A 20271-nucleotide genomic window follows, 5' to 3' on the forward strand; every position below is an offset into this window, starting at 1 on the left:
GCTACATGTAGAGAGAGTGGCATTACAAACAGACTATACAGCTACATGTAGAGGGAGTGGCATTACAAACAGACTATACAGCTACATGTAGAGAGAGTGGCATTACAAACAGACTATACAGCTACATGTAGAGAGAGTGGCATTACAAACAGACTATACAGCTACATGTAGAGAGAGTGGCATTACAAACAGACTATACAGCTACATGTAGAGAGAGTGGCATTACAAACAGACTATACAGCTACATGTAGAGAGAGTGGCATTACAAACAGACTATACAGCTACATGTAGAGGGAGTGGCATTACAAACAGACTATACTTAACAAGTTAAATGTCTTAGCTGTGTGTAGCTACTTGGACATCAGGTCCCCACATTTCCCACATCGAAAAACCTGAAGCCACAGGGCTCTTTTTCCCTACGTGGGAGCGAACTGTAGGTCAGGATTTCTGGCCTGGTTACATGGAGGCTTTCGGCATGTTTTATTCTTTCTGAATTACACAAAAAAAAATTGACGACAAAGTTGGCTCCTTTACACTGGGGGTCAATGGAAAATAATGTTTTTCCCCCCCCCCAATTTGTGGGTGTGGTGGAGGGGAATTCCTTCTTATTACGTGAATATAAACTCGGACAAGTAGCATGCATTACTGTGCGGCAGGCATACTCAGGGTCAGGGTAAGGCAGAGGTCGATAATCCAGAGGGGGGCAAAGGTACAGGTCGGCAGGCAGGGTCAAGGGTCAGGCAGAGTGGTCAGGCAGGCGGGCTCGGAGTCAGGGGCAGGCAGAGTGGTCAGGCAGGCGGGCTCGGAGTCAGGGGCAGGCAGAAGGGTCAGGCAGGCGGGCTCGGAGTCAGGGGCAGGCAGAAGGGTCAGGCAGGCGGGCTCGGAGTCAGGGGCAGGCAGAGTGGTCAGGCAGGCGGGCTCGGAGTCAGGGGCAGGCAGAAGGGTCAGGCAGGCGGGCTCGGAGTCAGGGGCAGGCAGAAGGGTCAGGCAGGCGGGCTCGGAGTCAGGGGCAGGCAGAGTGGTCAGGCAGGCGGGCTCGGAGTCAGGGGCAGGCAGAGTGGTCAGGCAGGCGGGCTCGGAGTCAGGGGCAGGCAGAAGGGTCAGGCAGGCGGGCTCGGAGTCAGGGGCAGGCAGAAGGGTCAGGCAGGCGGGCTCGGAGTCAGGGGCAGGCAGAGTGGTCAGGCAGGCGGGCTCGGAGTCAGGGGCAGGCAGAGTGGTCAGGCAGGCGGGCTCGGAGTCAGGGGCAGGCAGAGTGGTCAGGCAGGCGGGCTCGGAGTCAGGGGCAGGCAGAGTGGTCAGGCAGGCGGGCTCGGAGTCAGGGGCAGGCAGAAGGGTCAGGCAGGCGGGCTCGGAGTCAGGACAGGTAAGGGTCAAAACCAGGAGGGCGAGAATAGAGAAACTGGGAAAACACAGGAGCTGAGACAAAACGCTGGTTGGCTTGAACAAACAAGACAAACTGGCAACAGACAAACAGAGAACAGAGGTCTAAATACACAGGGGAGATGGGCGACACCTGGAGGGGGGTGGAGACAATCACATAGACAGGTGAAACAGATCAGGGTGTGACAGATACAGTAGAAGTGGGAAGTTTATATACACTTAGGTTGGGGTCATTAAAACACGTTTTTCAACCACTCCACAAATTTCTTGTTAACAAACTATAGTTTTGGCAAGTCAGTTAGGACATCTACTTTGTGCATGACACAAGTAATTTTTCCAACAATTGTTTACAGACAGAGTGTTTCACTTATAATTCACTGTATCACAATTCCAGTGGGTCAGAAGTTGACATACACTAAGTTGACTGTGCCTTTAAACAGCTTGGAAAATCCCAGAAAATGATGTCATGACTTTAGAAGCTTCTGATAGGCTAATTGACATAATTTGAGTCAATTGGAGGTGTACCTATGGATGTATTTCAAGGCCTACCTTCAAACTCAGTGCCTCTTTGCTTGATATCATGGGAAAATCAAAAGAAATCAGCCAAGACCTCAGAAAAAAAATTGCAGACCTCCACAAGTCTGGTTCATCCTTGGGAGCAATTTCCAAACGCCTGAAGGTACCACGTTCATCTGTACAAACAATAGTACGCCAGTATAAACACCATGGGACCACGCAGCCATCACACCGCTCAGGAAGGAGACGCGTTCTGTCTCCTAGAGATGAACGTACTTTGGTGCGAAAAGTCCAAATCAATCCCAGAACAACAGCAAAGGACCTTGTGAAGATGCTGGAAGAAACATGTACAAAAGTATCTATATCCACAGTAAAATGAGTCCTATATCGACATAACCCGAAAGGCCGCTCAGCAAGGAAGAAGCCACTGCTCCAAAACCGCCATAAAAAAAGCCAGACTACGGTTTGCAACTGCACATGGGGACAAAGATCGTACTTTTTGGAGAAATGTCCTCTGGTCTGATGAAACAAAAATAGAACTGTTTGGCCATAATAACCATCGTTGTGTTTGGAGGAAAAAGGGGGGAGGCTTGCAAGCCGAAGAACACCACCCCAACCGTGAAGCATGGGGGTGGCAGCATCATGTTGTGGGGGTGCTTTGCTGCAGGAGGGACTGGTGCACTTCACAAAATAGATGGCATCATGAGGGAGGAAAATTATGTGGATATATTGAAGCAACATCTCAAGACATCAGTCAGGAAGTTAAAGCTTGGTCGCAAATGGGTCTTCCAAATGGACAATGACCCCAAGCATACTTCCAAAGTTGTGGCAAAATGGCTTAAGGACAACAAAGTCAAGGTATTGGAGTGGCCATCACAAAGCCTTGACCTCAATCCCATAGAAAATGTGGGGGCAGAACTGAAAAAGCATGTGCGAGCAAGGAGGCCTGCAAACCTGACTCAGTTACACCAGCTCTGTCAGGAGGAATGGGCCAAAATTCACCCAACTTATTGTGGGAAGCTTGTGGAAGGCTACCCGAAACGTTTGACCCAAGTTAAACAATTTAAAGGCAATGCTACCAAATACTAATTGAGTTGTATGTAAACTTCTGACCCACTGGGAATGTGATGAAAGAAATAAAAGCTGAAATAAATCATTCTCTCTACTATTATTCTGACATTTCACATTCTTAAAATAAAGTGGTGATCCTAACTGACCTAAGACAGGACATTTTTACTAGGATTAACACCCCGAAGCCAACTGCCGTCAGCATTTCTTGAGAAGCAAGCCCCAAAAAAACTAGGCCAAATCGGCGGATCCAGTTCCCCTTTTTAAACACTTAAAAATAATGTTGAAAAGGGGATGTTAGCTATCTTCTCTTAGCAAGGCCCACGTTGGCTAGAATAAAAAGTACATTCGGTCTACTTACCACTATGTTTAGTCAACTGTATAAAGTTTCTACTGATAGCTGATGATGTTGACTATGCAAGCTAACGGTACATCGGCAAATGGACCTTTCTGCTGCTTAACAAGCAGAGCCTGATGGGAAATGAATCTAAACCTCTCCTACTTCTCAGGTATAGTTCACATTTGTGTTACATCGCTCCAGTTAACGGCGGCCAATGTCGAGAGATATGTTGCAGCCCACAGTATTTTTCAGTAACAACATGTTTCTGGCTGCCTTCCTCTGTTACACATAGGTGTTCGAAGCATGCTAGGTAGCTAATTAGCACAGGTGTTAGGAGCATGATAATTAGCACAGATGGTCCCTCTGTGTTCCGTCTGTCTCCTTAAACAAGTGTTGTAACATGTAAATAATGGCCGTGTGAGAACATTAACCTACACCCAATAAGGGTGTGTATTAGTTTAAAGTCGTTTAAAAAAAAAATTACAAAAATACTTGTTTCTAGCTGATACATAGAAGCTAAGTTCCGTTTGCTTCCATAACACCCCCCCCCCAGCCATACAGTAAACGGCTTTGTCCAATGACTCTTATGTGTAATGTAATGGAACTGAGAATCCTGATCAAGGCCTAGCCTCATGTATCTGAAATGACGTGATCAATTGATGTTACTGATCATGAACAGCATTCAGTGACCTACTGCCTTCCCTGTAGCTCAGTTGGTAGAGCATGGTGTTTGACCTACTGCCTTCCCTGTAGCTCAGTTGGTAGAGCATGGTGTTTGACCTACTGCCTTCCCTGTAGCTCAGTTGGTAGAGCATGGTGTTTGACCTACTGCCTTCCCTGTAGCTCAGTTGGTAGAGCATGGTGTTTGACCTACTGCCTTCCCTGTAGCTCAGTTGGTAGAGCATGGTGTTTGACCTACTGCCTCCCTGTAGCTCAGTTGGTAGAGCATGGTGTTTGACCTACTGCCTTCCCTGTAGCTCAGTTGGTAGAGCATGGTGTTTGACCTACTGCCTTCCCTGTAGCTCAGTTGGTAGAGCATGGTGTTTGACCTACTGCCTTCCCTGTAGCTCAGTTGGTAGAGCATGGTGTTTGACCTACTGCCTTCCCTGTAGCTCAGTTGGTAGAGCATGGTGTTTGACCTACTGCCTTCCCTGTAGCTCAGTTGGTAGAGCATGGTGTTTGACCTACTGCCTTCCCTGTAGCTCAGTTGGTAGAGCATGGTGTTTGACCTACTGCCTTCCCTGTAGCTCAGTTGGTAGAGCATGGTGTTTGACCTACTGCCTTCCCTGTAGCTCAGTTGGTAGAGCATGGTGTTTGACCTACTGCCTTCCCTGTAGCTCAGTTGGTAGAGCATGGTGTTTGACCTACTGCCTTCCCTGTAGCTCAGTTGGTAGAGCATGGTGTTTGACCTACTGCCTTCCCTGTAGCTCAGTTGGTAGAGCATGGTGTTTGACCTACTGCCTTCCCTGTAGCTCAGTTGGTAGAGCATGGTGTTTGACCTACTGCCTTCCCTGTAGCTCAGTTGGTAGAGCATGGTGTTTGACCTACTGCCTTCCCTGTAGCTCAGTTGGTAGAGCATGGTGTTTGACCTACTGCCTTCCCTGTAGCTCAGTTGGTAGAGCATGGTGTTTGACCTACTGCCTTCCCTGTAGCTCAGTTGGTAGAGCATGGTGTTTGACCTACTGCCTTCCCTGTAGCTCAGTTGGTAGAGCATGGTGTTTGACCTACTGCCTTCCCTGTAGCTCAGTTGGTAGAGCATGGTGTTTGACCTACTGCCTTCCCTGTAGCTCAGTTGGTAGAGCATGGTGTTTGACCTACTGCCTTCCCTGTAGCTCAGTTGGTAGAGCATGGTGTTTGACCTACTGCCTTTCCAGGTGCTGGTTTCCTGGTGCTGGTTTCCTGGTGCTGGTTTCCTGGTGCTGGTTTCCAGGTGCTGGTTTCCGGGTACTCTCCCCTTATCCTCCTGTATGGTGGTGGGAGGGGGGGTTACTCTCCCCCTATCCTCCTGTATGGTGGTGGGAGGGGGGGTACTCTCCCCTTATCCTCCTGTATGGTGGTGGGAGGGGGGGTTACTCTCCCCCTATCCTCCTGTATGGTGGTGGGAGGGGGGGTACTCTCCCCCTATCCTCCTGTATGGTGGTGGGAAGGGGGGTACTCTCCCCCTATCCTCCTGTATGGTGGTGGGAAGGGGGGTACTCTCCCCCTATCCTCCTGTATGGTGGTGGGAGGGGGGGTACTCTCCCCCTATCCTCCTGTATGGTGGTGGGAGGGGGGGGGGTACTCTCACCTTATCCTCCTGTATGGTGGTGGGAGGGTACTCTCACCCTATGCTCCTGTATGGTGGTGGGGGGGGGTACTCTCACCCTCTCCTCCTGTATGGTGGTGGGAGGGGGGGTACTTTCACCCTATCCTCCTGTATGGTGGTCGGAGGGGGGGTACTCTCACCCTATCCTCCTGTATGGTGGTGGGAGTTGGGGTTACTCTCACCCTATCCTCCTGTATGGTGGTGGGAAGGGGGATTACTCTCACCCTATCCTCCTGTATGGTGGTGGGAGGGGGGGTAATCTCACCCCATCCTCCTGTATGGTGGTGGGAGGGTACTCTCACCCTATCCTCCTGTATGGTGGTGGGGGGGGGTACTCTCACCCTATCCTCCTGTATGGTGGTGGGAGGGGGGGTACTCTCCCCTTATCCTCCTGTTTGGTGGTGGGAGGGGGGGTACTCTCCCCCTATCCTCCTGTATGGTGGTGGGAGGGGGGGGTACTCTCACCCTATCCTCCTGTATGGTGGTGGGAGGGGGGGTACTCTCCCCCTATCCTCCTGTATGGTGGTGGGAAGGGGGGTACTCTCCCCCTATCCTCCTGTATGGTGGTGGGAGGGGGTACTCTCTCCCTATCCTCCTGTATGGTGGTGGGAGGGGGGGTTACTCTCACCCTATCCTCCTGTATGGTGGTGGGAGGGGGGTACTTTCACCATATCCTCCTGTATGGTGGTGGGAGGGGGGGTTACTCTCACCCTATCCTCCTGTATGGTGGTGGGAGGTGGGTACTCTCACCCTATCCTCCTGTATGGTGGTGGGAGGGGGGGTACTCTCACCCTATCCTCCTGTATGGTGGTGTGAGGGGGGGTTACTCTCACCCTATCCTCCTGTATGGTGGTGGGAGGGGGGGTACTCTCACCCTATCCTCCTGTATGGTGGTGGGAGGGGGGGTTACTCTCCCCCTATCCTCCTGCATGGTGGTGGGAAGGGGGGTACTCTCACCCTATCCTCCTGTATGGTGGTGGGAGGGGGGGTACTCTCACCCTATCCTCCTGTATGGTGGTGGGAGGGGGGGTACTCTCACCCTATCCTCCTGTATGGTGGTGGGAGGGGGGGGGGGGGGGGTAATCTCACCCCATCCTCCTGTATGGTGGTGGGAGGGGGGGTTACTCTCATCCTATCCTCCTGTATGGTGGTGGTGGGGGGGTACTCTCACCCTATCCTCCTGTATGGTGGTGGGAGGGGGGGTACTTTCACCCTATCCTCCTGTATGGTGGTGGGAGGGGGGGTTCTCTCACCCTATCCTCTTGTATGGTGGTGGGAGGGGGGGTACTCTCCCCCTATCCTCCTGTATGGTGGTGGGAGGGTACTCTCACCCTATCCTCCTGTATGGTGGTGGGGGGGGTACTCTCACCCTATCATCCTGTATGGTGGTGGGAGGGGGGGGTACTTTCACCCTATCCTCCTGTATGGTGGTGGGAGGGGGGGTACACTCACCCTATCCTCCTGTATGGTGGTGGGAGGAGGGGTCCTCTCCCCTTATCCTCCTGTATAGTGGTGGGAGTGGGGGTTACTCTCCCCCTATCCTCCTGTATGGTGGTGGGAAGGGGGGTACTCTCCCCCTATCCTCCTGTATGGTGGTGGGAGGGGGGGTACTCTCCCCCTATCCTCCTGTATGGTGGTGGGAGGGGGGGGGGGTACTCTCACCCTGTCCTCCTGAATGGTGGTGGGAGGGGGGGTACTCTCACCCTATCCTCCTGTATGGTGGTGGGGGGGGGGTACTCTCACCCTATCCTCCTGTATGGTGGTGGGAGGGGGAGTACTCTCCCCTTTTCCTCCTGTATGGTGGTGGGAGGGGGGAGTACTCTCACCCTATCCTCCTGTATGGTGGTGGGAGGGGGGGTACTCTCTCCCTATCCTCCTGTATGGTGGTGGGAGGGGGGAGTACTCTCACCCCATCCTCCTGTATGGTGGTGGGAGGGGGGTACTCTCTCCCTATCCTCCTGTATGGTGGTGGGAGGGGGGGTTACTCTCACCCTATCCTCCTGTATGGTGGTGGGAGGGGGGTACTCTCACCCTATCCTCCTGTATGGTGGTGGGAGGGGGGGTTACTCTCACCCTATCCTCCTGTATGGTGGTGGGAGGGGGGTACTCTCACCCTATCCTCCTGTATGGTGGTGGGAGGGGGGTTACTCTCACCCTATCCTCCTGTATGGTGGTGGGAGGGGGGGTTACTCTCACCCTTTCCTCCTGTATGGTGGTGGGAGGGGGGGTACTCTCACCCTATCCTCCTGTATGGTGGTGGGAGGGGGGGTACTCTCACCCTATCCTCCTGTATGGTGGTGGGAGGGGGGGTACTCTCACCCTATCCTCCTGTATGGTGGTGGGAGGGGGGGGGTACTCTCACCCTATCCTCCTGTATGGTGGTGGGAGGGGGGGTACTCTCACCCTATCCTCCTGTATGGTGGTGGGAGGGGGGGTACTCTCCCCCTATCCTCCTGTATGGTGGTGGGAGGGGGGGGGGTTACTCTCACCCTATCCTCCTGTATGGTGGTGGGAGGGGGGGTACTCTCACCCTATCCTCCTGTATGGTGGTGGGAGGGGGGGACTCTCCCTCTATCCTCCTGTATGGTGGTGGGAGGGGGTTACTCTCACCCTATCCTCCAGTATGGTGGTGGGAGGGGGTACTCTCACCCTATGCTCCTGTATGGTGGTGGGAGGGGGGGGTACTCTCCCCCTATCCTCCTGTATGGTGGTGGGAAGGGGGGTACTCTCACCCTATCCTCCTGTATGGTGGTGGGAGGGGGGGTACTCTCCCCTTTTCCTCCTGTATGGTGGTGGGAGGGGGGGTACTCTCCCCTTATCCTCCTGTATGGTGGTGGGAGGGGGGGTACTCTCCCCTTATCCTCCTGTATGGTGGTGGGAAGGGGGGTACTCTCACCCTATCCTCCTGTATGGTGGTGGGAGGGGGGTTACCCTCACCCTATCCTCCTGTATGGTGGTGGGAGGGAGGGTACTCTCCCCTTTTCCTCCTGTATGGTGGTGGGAGGGGGGGTACTCTCCCCTTATCCTCCTGTATGGTGGTGGGAGGGGGTACTCTCACCCTATGCTCCTGTATGGTGGTGGGAGGGGGGGTACTCTCCCCTTATCCTCCTGTATGGTGGTGGGAGGGGTACTCTCACCCTATCCTCCTGTATGGTGGTGGGAGGGGGTATTCTCCCCTTATCCTCCTGTATGGTGGTGGGAGGGGGGGTACTCTCACCCTATCCTCCTGTATGGTGGTGGGAGGGGGGTTACCCTCACCCTATCCTCCTGTATGGTGGTGGGAGGGGGGGTACTCTCCCCCTATCCTCCTGTATGGTGGTGGGAGGGGGGGTACTCTCACCCTATCCTCCTGTATGGTGGTGGGAGGGGGGGTACTCTCCCCCTATCCTCCTGTATGGTGGTGGGAGGGGGGGTACTCTCCCCTTATCCTCCTGTATGGTGGTGGGAGGGGGGGTACTCTCCCCCTATCCTCCTGTATGGTGGTGGGAGGGGGGGTACTCTCCCCTTTTCCTCCTGTATGGTGGTGGGAGGGGTACTCTCACCCTATCCTCCTGTATGGTGGTGGGAGGGGGGGTACTCTCACCCTATCCTCCTGTATGGTGGTGGGAGGGGTACTCTCACCCTATCCTCCTGTATGGTGGTGGGAGGGGGGTTACTCTCACCCTATCCTCCTGTATGGTGGTGGGAGGGGGGGTTACTCTCACCCTATCCTCCTGTATGGTGGTGGGAGGGGGGGTACTCTCACCCTATCCTCCTGTATGGTGGTGGGAGGGGGGGTACTCTCACCCTATCCTCCTGTATGGTGGTGGGAGGGGGGTACTCTCACCCTATCCTCCTGTATGGTGGTGGGAGGGGGTATTCTCCCCTATCCTCCTGTATGGTGGTGGGAGGGGTACTCTCACCCTATCCTCCTGTATGGTGGTGGGAGGGGGGGTACTCTCACCCTATCCTCCTGTATGGTGGTGGGAGGGGTACTCTCACCCTATCCTCCTGTATGGTGGGAGGGGGGGTACTCTCACCCTATCCTCCTGTATGGTGGTGGGAGGGGTACTCTCACCCTATCCTCCTGTATGGTGGTGGGAGGGGGTATTCTCCCCTCATCCTCCTGTAGCGGGACTTCTTTTCCTAATTCCTGTCCTCGGCCGTAGCGTCAGTGTTGTCTACGATAGCTCCGTGTGCGGTAGCCCTGTCCTTTAGTTTAGCGCCAACCTCGGTGTTAATCCAGGGCTTTTGATTGGTGAAGCAGCGAACCCTCACCTTGGGGACGAGGTCGCCGATGCGTTTTCTAATGAAGCCGGAGGTTGTTAGCTCGTCAATGTTACGGGCGGAATCTCTAAAACCTATTCCAATCAGCGTTAGCTAAGCAGTCCTGCAGCATAATCTCTGATTCTGGTAACCATTTCGTGTACTTCCTGTTTTGAGTTTCTGCTTGTAAACAGGAAGCAGGAGTACGGAGTCATGATCTGATTTTACAAATGGTGGATGAGGGAGGGCCTTGTATGCTTGTTTGTGGGTAAAATAACAGTGGTCTATTACTTGTGGCTCAGTTGGTAGAGCATGGTGTTTGCAACGCCAGGGTTGTGGGTTCGATTCCCACGGGGGGGGACCAGTACGGAGAAAAAAAAACGTATGAAATGTATGACATGTATGCATTCACTACTGTAAGTCGCTCTGGATAAGAAGCGTCTGCTAAAATGACTAAAATGTAAAAATGTACTTTTTCGCCCCCTAGTGGCATTGGATACATGTTGATGGAAGTTGAGCATCACGTGTCTTAGTGACGTGTAATTAAAATCAGCGGCAACCACAAAAGCAGTCTCTGGACGTAGGTTTTCGTGCTGATATATAGCCGTGTACAGTTCGTTACGTGCCAGCTTGTTATTTTTCTTATCCCGAGGTGGAATGTATACAACAGTCATGATTACAGCTGAAAACTCCCTCGGGAGGTAGAAAGGTCGGCATTTGACTGCCATGTAAATCCAAGAAGGGGTGAACGGTAAGTCGCCAATCCCACTGCGCTGGAGTGAGTCGAAGTAGAAGCCAGAATTGGGGTAAGTATCCGCTGAGCTAATGTTCACGAGTTCTTGTTGGTTGTAAGAAATAATTGCGGATACATTACGAAAATTTAAACAACATAATCTGAAAATAGCTAAGTTAGGTTGGAGCTTGCATAACAGCGGCCATCCAGTACGCCGCCATCTTGGTTTCAGACTCGAGTTGTGAGAGAGGATGGAACTAAGCTAAACTGAGCTGACATTCTGATCATTTTCTCATCGATGGTAACATCTGATCTTAAAAACATCCGATCTCAAAAAACATCTGATCTCAAAAAACATCTGATCTCAAAAACATCCGATCTCAATACATCTGATCTCAATAAATTTTTCTGTTCCCAAACCTAATATCTGTTATGAACACAGTGCACAACATTTTACAGATTTGACACTTTGCCAAAGTCTTTAAAAATGGCGTTGTTTAGAAGCAGTGCAAGGTCGAATTGACACGCACTTCACAGAGGAGGCGTCCCCTAACGTAAATATGAAAATACATGCTAGAACGCGCCAATAGGATCTCGCTAGCTCGTGCTTGGCTCTGCCCACTATGATTAATTTGCTCCCACTGTAAACGACAGATGAACCATCTTGAATTAGTTCTAAATATCTTTGATCAAGAAAGCATATAGATGGCTTTCCTACCTTCAAAAGCGGGTCCTTCGATACATACTGTGAATAGAGACAAGTTAAATATGTAGCCAGCCTTAAATACATTTCGCTTTTCCTAAAATAACTTCTTCATGACAGGATTCAGAAGTGAAAACTTTTACTTCTGACCTGAAAACAGAGGAACTATGCAGGACCTGTTGTGCAGAAAATGTCACTTGATAAATAGTCATGTCTCCTTGTCTTTGAAAGCGAGTTTATGTATCCTATCCAAGGATCTACCCTGGAATGCTGATGCTATGCACTAGCCAATGAGAGGCTTTAAGCAGCCCTCCAAAGGAATGAATGGAATTCCACAGTATTTCAAGGACAAAATAACATGTATTTCAGTATTTTGTTGTTGTAGTGGGGACAGTAACATCAGAACTTTAAGAATTTTTTTTAATATATTTTAGAATTTGTATGTTCAGCTCACATAATATAATGTAAAAGTATGCGTTAAGGTGTCTATAATAGAATAAACATGGAAAAAAACACATGTAGACATTAATACATGCATTACTATAACTTCCAAAATATGTTTTACACCAGTGGGGGGAGAGCCAAGATGGAGGCACGGTGGCATCAAAACACTGATGGGGGAGAGCCAAGATGGAGGCACGGTGGCATCAAAACACTGGTGGGGGAGAGCCAAGATGGAGGCGCGGCGGCATCAAAACACTGGTGGGGGAGAGCCAAGATGGAGGCGCGGTGGCATCAAAACACTGGTGGGGGAGAGCCAAGATGGAGGCACGGTGGCATCAAAACACTGCTGGGGGAGAGCCAAGATGGAGGCACGGCGGCATCAAAACACTGGTGAGAGAGAGCCAAGATGGAGGCACGTTGGCATCAAAACACTGGTGGGGGAGAGCCAAGATGGAGGCACGTTGGCATCAAAACACTGGTGAGAGAGAGCCAAGATGGAGGCGCGGCGGCATCAAAACACTGGTGGGGGAGAGCCAAGATGGAGGCGCGGCGGCATCAAAACACTGGTGGGGGCTGAGCCAAGATGGAGGCGCGGCGGCGTCAAAACACTGGTGGGGGCTGAGCCAAGATGGAGGCGCGGCGGCATCAAAACACTGGTGGGGGCTGAGCCAAGATGGAGGCACGGCGGCGTCAAAACACTGGTGGGGGCTGAGCCAAGATGGAGGCGCGGTGGCATTAAAACACTGGTGGGGGAGAGCCAAGATGGAGGCGCGGTGGCATCATAACACTGGTGGGGGAGAGCCAAGATGGAGGCACGGTGGCATTAAAACACTGGTGGGGGAGAGCCAAGATGGAGGCACGGTGGCATCAAAACACTGGTGGGGGAGAGCCAAGATGGAGGCGCGGTGGCATTAAAACACTGGTGGGGGAGAGCCAAGATGGAGGCACGGTGGCATCAAAACACCACCCTCTACAAGTCATCTAGTGTATATATATAAATCACTGATCACATCACCAGCAGGTGGCACAGCTCTACAGTAACAGAAACACAAGACGACCAGAGCAGCTGGTATGTTGGGCCAAAGTCACAAAATTGTATTTAAATCATTGTAAAAGACACAAAGAGTATAAATAATTTTTATTTAAAACAACATTTTGAACTACAAGAACACATATTATAGCTAGCCCACTCATAGGGTGGTGAATGCAGGAACCTTTCCTCAGTAGCTTATATGTTCAGGATGTACAGTGTAAGCGGGTACAGAATAGCATTAGTAGGCAGTACAGATAATGCACAGAATTGTCCAACAAAGTATACACTTTTCATGTTTAACATACACTGCACCATAAACATAAAACACCTGATTTTGCTTGTGATATTCCCTATCTAGACAGGACAAATGAAGGACTCTATATATTTCCTGGACAACAACATTAATATTTCTTCATTTTTACATTGATGAACGTCAGATACCCATATAACATACAAGTGTATTTAGATGCAGTGCATGATGGTATCCTTTAACACATTGACATAATATGTGAAACCCATCAAATGTTTCTAGTTAAGCTAATAAATTACTGTAAATAACCACATATAAAAGAGATATTATTTTTTTTAATTATGATAATATTGTAATTATTTACGAGCTATATTATTACAATGGGAAGACAGCAGCTAAAAGTCATGGCACGGTATAAAACTCTCACGTTTATTCTAGAGCCAATCAAGAATTCAAGCCTTCAATTTGAATGCAATGCAAAGCAAAAAAAATGACGACTCAATATTATAAATACAATGTCGTTTTAGACTTTGAAGTCTGTCATCTCGGAACCTAGAAGTCTGTCATCTCGGGAACCTAGAAGTCTGTCATCTCGGGAACCTAGAAGTCTGTCATCTCGGGAACCTAGAAGTCTGTCATCTCGGGAACCTAGAAGTCTGTCATCTCGGGAACCTAGAAGTCTGTCATCTCGGGACCTAGAAGTCTGTCATCTCGGGAACCTAGAAGTCTGTCATCTCGGGAACCTAGAAGTCTGTCATCTCGGGAACCTAGAAGTCTGTCATCTCGGAACCTAGAAGTCTGTCATCTCGGGAACCTAGAAGTCTGTCATCTCGGGAACCTAGAAGTCTGTCATCTCGGGAACCTAGAAGTCTGTCATCTCGGGAACCTAGAAGTCTGTCATCTCGGGACCTAGAAGTCTGTCATCTCGGGAACCTAGAAGTCTGTCATCTCGGGAACCTAGAAGTCTGTCATCTCGGGAACCTAGAAGTCTGTCATCTCGGGAACCTAGAAGTCTGTCATCTCGGGAACCTAGAAGTCTGTCATGACACGAGAGACTAACTGTTAGGTAATTGTCCAGCTTGGATTCCTTTGCTATAGCAGTTCAGTTTCATAGTAGATCATACCCAGATTAAAATCTTTGGTAGCACTGGGCCACTGACACACCCTACATTTGAATCTCATTCTCATGCTTTCTATTCAGCTGTTATTTCCAGACCAACACACTTCTCCTTTCCCATGTGTCTTTGCTGAAGCAGTTCCGTTTAACTCTCAAGCTTTATATGAAGTTGTAAATTACAACAAACAAACAAACAAACAAACAGCGCACATTCCATCTTCTCTTTCTTCCCCTGTTAGAGACAGTTTCTATCTTTCTTTGGTTATGCAAATATCTGTTTATTAGGTCATATTGCGCCCTTTAGAATAATTTCATTTTTATATAAAGGTGTATACATTAATTTGGTTATGTGGTCTTATGATTTAAATGAGAAAAGGTAAATTACGCCCTCTAAAGGAACAAGGTTGAATCCTATTACGATACCTCTTTACCAGACGAACTCAATGCATTTTATGCACGTTTCAACAAAGCAACACTGAGCCGTGCACGAGAACCCACGCCGTCCCAGAGGACCGGGTGATCTTGCTCTCCAAGGCAGACGTAAGGTTTTTAATCCGGTCAACCTCTCAAGGCCACGGAGCCAGGCGATATTCCAGGGCGCGTTCTCAGAGCAGCTGGCAGACATCTTCAGGGTAATTTTGAACCTCTCCTTGTTCCAGTCTGTAATCCCCACATGTTTTAAACTGACCACCATCATTCCTGTTCCTAAGAACTCTGAGGCTTTATGTCACAATGACTAACCGCCCTGTATCATTCACATCTGTAATCATGAAGTGCTTTGAGAGGCTGGTTATGGCTCACTTCAACTCCATCATCCCAGACACCCTAGAGCCACTCCAATTTACACACCATTTTTACATTTACATTTTAGTCATTTAGCAGACGCTCTTATCCAGAGCGACTTACAGTAGTGAATGCATACATTTCATAGATTTTTTGTTGTTGTTGTACTGGCCCCCCGTGGGAATCGAACCCACAACCTTGGCGTTGCAAACACCATGCTCTACCAACTGAGCCACAGGGAAGGCTCTGCACACCGCCTCAACAGATCCACAGACGATGCAATCTCAATTGCACTTCACACTGCCCTCTCCCCCCATTACAAACTTGTCACCAAGCTAAGGACCCTGGGTTTAAACACCTCCCTCTGTAACTGGATCCTGGACTTCCTGATAGGCCGCCCCCAGGTGGTAAGGGTAGGCAACAACACCTCCGCTAAGCTGACCCTCAACTCAGGGGTGTGTGCTTAGCCCCCTCCTGTACTTCCTGTTTACCAACGACTGTGTGTTGCCGTGCATGACTCCAACTCCATCATCAAGTTTGCTGACGACACGACGGTTGGGACGGTTGGTAGACGTGATGAGACAGCCATACGGGGAGGAGGTCAGAGAACTGTCAGTGTGGTTCCTGGACAACCACCTCCTCTCTCTCAACGTCAGTAAGACCAAGGAGCTAATGGTGGACTACAGGAGCTGATGGTGGACTACAGGAGCTGATGGTGGACTACAGGAGCTGATGGTGGACTACAGGAGCTGATGGACTACAGGAGCTGATGGTGGACTACAGGAGCTGATGGTGGACTACAGGAGCTGATGGTGGACTACAGGAGCTAATGGTGGATTACAGGAGCTAATGGTGGACTACAGGAGCTAATGGTGGACTACAAGAGCTAATGGTGGACTACAGGAGCTAATGGTGGACTACAGGAGCTAATGGTGGACTACAGGAGCTAATGGTGGACTACAGGAGCTAATGGTGGACTACAGGAGCTGATGGTGGACTACAGGAGCTGATGGTGGACTACAGGAGCTAATGGTGGACTACAGGAGCTAATGGTGGACTACAGGCGCTAATGGTGGACTACAGGAGCTAATGGTGGACTACAGGAGCTAATGGTGGACTACAGGAGCTAATGGTGGACTTTCGGAGCTGATGGTGGACTACAGGAAACAGGAAACAGGAGGGGGTGTACACCCCCATCCACATCAACGGGGCCGCAGTGGAGTGTCAAGAGCTTCAAGTTCCTCGGGTGTCCACATCACGAAGGACCCTTTTTGCACTCGTACACGGATTGAAAAAATCAGATTTGGGCACTGATAAACGCCTAAATTGGAACGCAGTGTCTGTACAGTGACGTGCTATACGTGACATCACAGCTCTGGCTCTGTGACATCACAGCTCTGGCTCTGTGACATCACAGCTCTGGCTCTGTGACATCACAGCTCTGTATGGGGTTTTGACTGACAGACGTTATAAACTTGAGCACTGCGTGACACAAAGAACTTTTCCCCTCATCCTTCCAGCTAATTGGGCAACTTTAGCAAAATGTTTTGTTGACCGAGTGAGGCCAACGCTGTAAATTACAAGGACTCTTGGTATTTTAAAAGTTGAAATGTTGCAGATTATAATAAATACCTCTATATTATCATAAATATCTATATACTCTTGCTACCAGTCGCCTTTCAGCCCTGTTTACATGTGCATCCTACGACCAATCACTTCCTATGTATAAACCTACCTCAACCACTCCAGGACCCCCATTGAATAAGGAACTGGTACTGACCTGTAAATACTTGCATTCTCATGTTTCTTTAACTCAAAATCGTTATTCTTACTTTAATGTTTTATTCTATTTTTCATCTATATTATTATCATCACTGAATTGTGGAGCTCTCAGTGAATTCCGCCGTACTGTTTTACACCTGTAGTATCCCGTTCAAGTGGCGAATGAACTTTAAAACTTGTCCCTCTTATAGCGTAAAGTTGTTTACAAACCGACATCACACTTTCCTTCCCCTCATTTCCCCCACTCTCTCATGCTGCGACGACATCTCTCTCGTCATTTAAAAAAAAGAAAAAAAGTCGTATATTCTGTTTCCACAGTCTTTGGATCTCAGACACAACTTGGAGAGGAAAAACGAACCTGAGTCTATCCAGGCAAGACAAGAATAATCTGTAATTCATCCCCACTACGTCGTGTTTCTCAGATAGCGGAGCGTCACGAACAGTGAGGAATCAGTAAGTCTTCAGTCTGAAGACTTTAGACAGGGGAGAGGTGGCACTGGAATAGACGAGAAAGGAGCCTGCTGTGGTATTGAAATACTCCCAGTCCGTACAGCCGATGGTAGGGAGCCGGTGGATCGGGACAAAACCCTCATATCCCTGCCACCTGGAGGGACAAGTACAGCAGGAAATAGGTTCAACTAAAGAATACCTCACCTGTATATAACACTGTTTAAAGAATACCTCACCTGTATATAACACTGTTTAAAGAATACCTCACCTGTATATAACACTGTTTAAAGAGCACCTCACCTGTATATAACACTGTTTAAAGAATACCTCACCTGTATATAACACTGTTTAAAGAGTACCTCACCTGTATATAACACTGTTTAAAGAATACCTCATCTGTATATAACACTGTTTAAAGAGTACCTCACCTGTATATAACACTGTTTAAAGAATAACTCACCTGTATATAACACTGTTTAAAGAATACCTCACCTGTATATAACACTGTTTAAAGAGTACCTCACCTGTATATAATACTGTAAAGAATACCTCACCTGTATATAACACTGTTTAAAGAGTACCTCACCTGTATATAACACTGTTTAAAGAGTACCTCACCTGTATATAACACTGTTTAAAGAATACCTCACCTGTATATAACACTGTTTAAAGAATACCTCACCTGTATATAACACTGTTTAAAGAGTACCTCACCTGTATATAACACTGTTTAAAGAATACCTCACCTGTATATAACACTGTTTAAAGAATACCTCACCTGTATATAACACTGTTTAAAGAGTACCTCACCTGTATATAACACTGTTTAAAGAGTACCTCACCTGTATATAACACTGTTTAAAGAATACCTCACCTGTATATAACACTGTTTAAAGAGTACCTCACCTGTATATAACACTGTTTAAAGAGTACCTCACCTGTATATAACACTGTTTAAAGAGTACCTCACCTGTATATAACACTGTTTAAAGAGTACCTCACCTGTATATAACACTGTTTAAAGAATACCTCACCTGTATATAACACTGTTTAAAGAGTACCTCACCTGTATATAACACTGTTTAAAGAGTACCTCACCTGTATATAACACTGTTTAAAGAGCACCTCACCTGTATATAACACTGTTTAAAGAATACCTCACCTGTATATAACACTGTTTAAAGAGTACCTCACCTGTATATAACACTGTTTAAAGAATACCTCACCTGTATATAACATTGTTTAAAGAATACCTCACCTGTATATAACACTGTTTAAAGAGTACCTCACCTGTATATAACACTGTTTAAAGAATACCTCACCTGTATATAACACTGTTTAAAGAATACCTCACCTGTATATAACACTGTTTAAAGAATACCTCACCTGTATATAACACTGTTTAAAGAGCACCTCACCTGTATATAACACTGTTTAAAGAGTACCTCACCTGTATATAACACTGTTTAAAGAATACCTCACCTGTATATAACACTGTTTAAAGAATACCTCACCTGTATATAACACTGTTTAATGAGTACCTCACCTGTATATAACACTGTTTAATGAGTACCTCACCTGTATATAACACTGTTTAATGAGTACCTCACCTGTATATAACACTGTTTAAAGAGTACCTCACCTGTATATAATACTGTAAAGAATACCTCACCTGTATATAACACTGTTTAAAGAATACCTCACCTGTATATAACACTGTTTAAAGAGTACCTCACCTGTATATAACACTGTTTAAAGAGTACCTCACCTGTATATAACACTGTTTAAAGAATACCTCACCTGTATATAACACTGTTTAAAGAATACCTCACCTGTATATAACACTGTTTAAAGAGTACCTCACCTGTATATAACACTGTTTAAAGAGTACCTCACCTGTATATAACACTGTTTAAAGAGTACCTCACCTGTATATAACACTGTTTAAAGAGTACCTCACCTGTATATAACACTGTTTAAAGAATACCTCACCTGTATATAACACTGTTTAAAGAGTACCTCACCTGAATATAACACTGTTTAAAGAGTACCTCACCTGTATATAACACTGTTTAAAGAATACCTCACCTGTATATAACACTGTTTAAAGAGTACGAGGATCCATCGTGAGAATTGGCCACAACAAGGAACTTCTCTTCACCCACCGAGAAGAATTCCCAGTCCACCGCACTGCAAAGATCAAAACACAGGGGAGAGTTTAGGCACCAGGATTGTACCAGGAGTGTACCAGGTTCGTACCAGGAGTGTACCAGGTGTGTACCAGGAGGGTACCAGGTGTAAACCAGGTGTAAACCAGGAGTGTACCAGGTTTGTACCAGGTGTGTACCAGGTGTGTACCAGGTGTGTACCAGGAGTGTACAAGGTTTGTACCAGGTGTGTACCAGGAGTGTACCAGGTGTGTACCAGGAGTGTACCAGGTGTGAACCAGGTTTGTTGTTCATGTGTCTGACGCATCGCTCCAAAGGGGGATAAAGTTGTTTAAATTGAATGGGAGAGCGGACAAAGAGGTAAAGAATACATTATAAAGGATAAAAAAACGAGGCTTTTATAGAGGACTGAATGCCCTCTGATGTGGCTCAGTGGACTAACCTGTTTGTGACGATGTCCTGGAACTTGATGAAGGTCTGTGTGATCATGTTCAGCTCGTAGATGGTCGAGTTGATGTTGTAGTGACTAGGGCCTCTCTCGTTCAGTTTCTGTCCGTTAGCCACCGCCAGGAAGTACCGATCCCCTATCTGGAACATCTCCCAGTCCGTCGCTCCCACCGTCTGCAGGGGTTAGAGGTCAACAGAACAGAGAGGTAGGAATATCTACACTGAACATAAATATATAACGACATGTAAAGTGTTGGTCCCATGTTTCATGAGCTGAAATAAAACATCCCAGAAATGTTCCATTCGCACAAAAAGCTTATTTCTCTCAAATTTTGTGTACAAATTTGTTTACATCCCTGTTAGTGGGGCATTTCTCGTTTGCCAAGATAATCCATCCACCTGACAGGTGTGGCATATCGAGAAGCTGATTAAAACAGCATGATCATTACACAGGTGCACCTTGTGCTGGGGGACAATAAAAGGCCACTTTAAAATGGGCAACACAAT

General features: G+C 48.2%; 1 protein-coding gene and 1 non-coding gene across 2 annotated transcripts in view; both read right to left on the minus strand.

The window, feature by feature from the left end:
• Positions 1-12505: 12505 nt before the first annotated feature.
• tspearb (thrombospondin-type laminin G domain and EAR repeats b) overlaps positions 12506-20271 on the minus strand; it is a 38793-nt gene continuing 31027 nt past the window's right edge. The window contains exons 9-11 of the mRNA XM_082967260.1: positions 19760-19938; positions 19238-19339; positions 12506-17303 (exon numbers count right to left, since the gene is read on the minus strand). Coding sequence (XP_082823386.1) covers positions 17150-17303; positions 19238-19339; positions 19760-19938 — 435 coding nt within the window. The 3' untranslated portion in view covers positions 12506-17149. The remainder of the gene's footprint in view (positions 17304-19237; positions 19340-19759; positions 19939-20271) is intronic.
• trnaa-ugc (transfer RNA alanine (anticodon UGC)) lies at positions 15087-15162 on the minus strand. Its single transcript has one exon. It is a non-coding gene; the product is annotated as a tRNA-Ala (tRNA).

Source organism: Salmo salar, chromosome 21 (assembly GCF_965601325.2).
Source record: "Salmo salar chromosome 21, fSalSal1, whole genome shotgun sequence".
NCBI classification, from domain to species: Eukaryota; Metazoa; Chordata; class Actinopteri; order Salmoniformes; family Salmonidae; genus Salmo; species Salmo salar.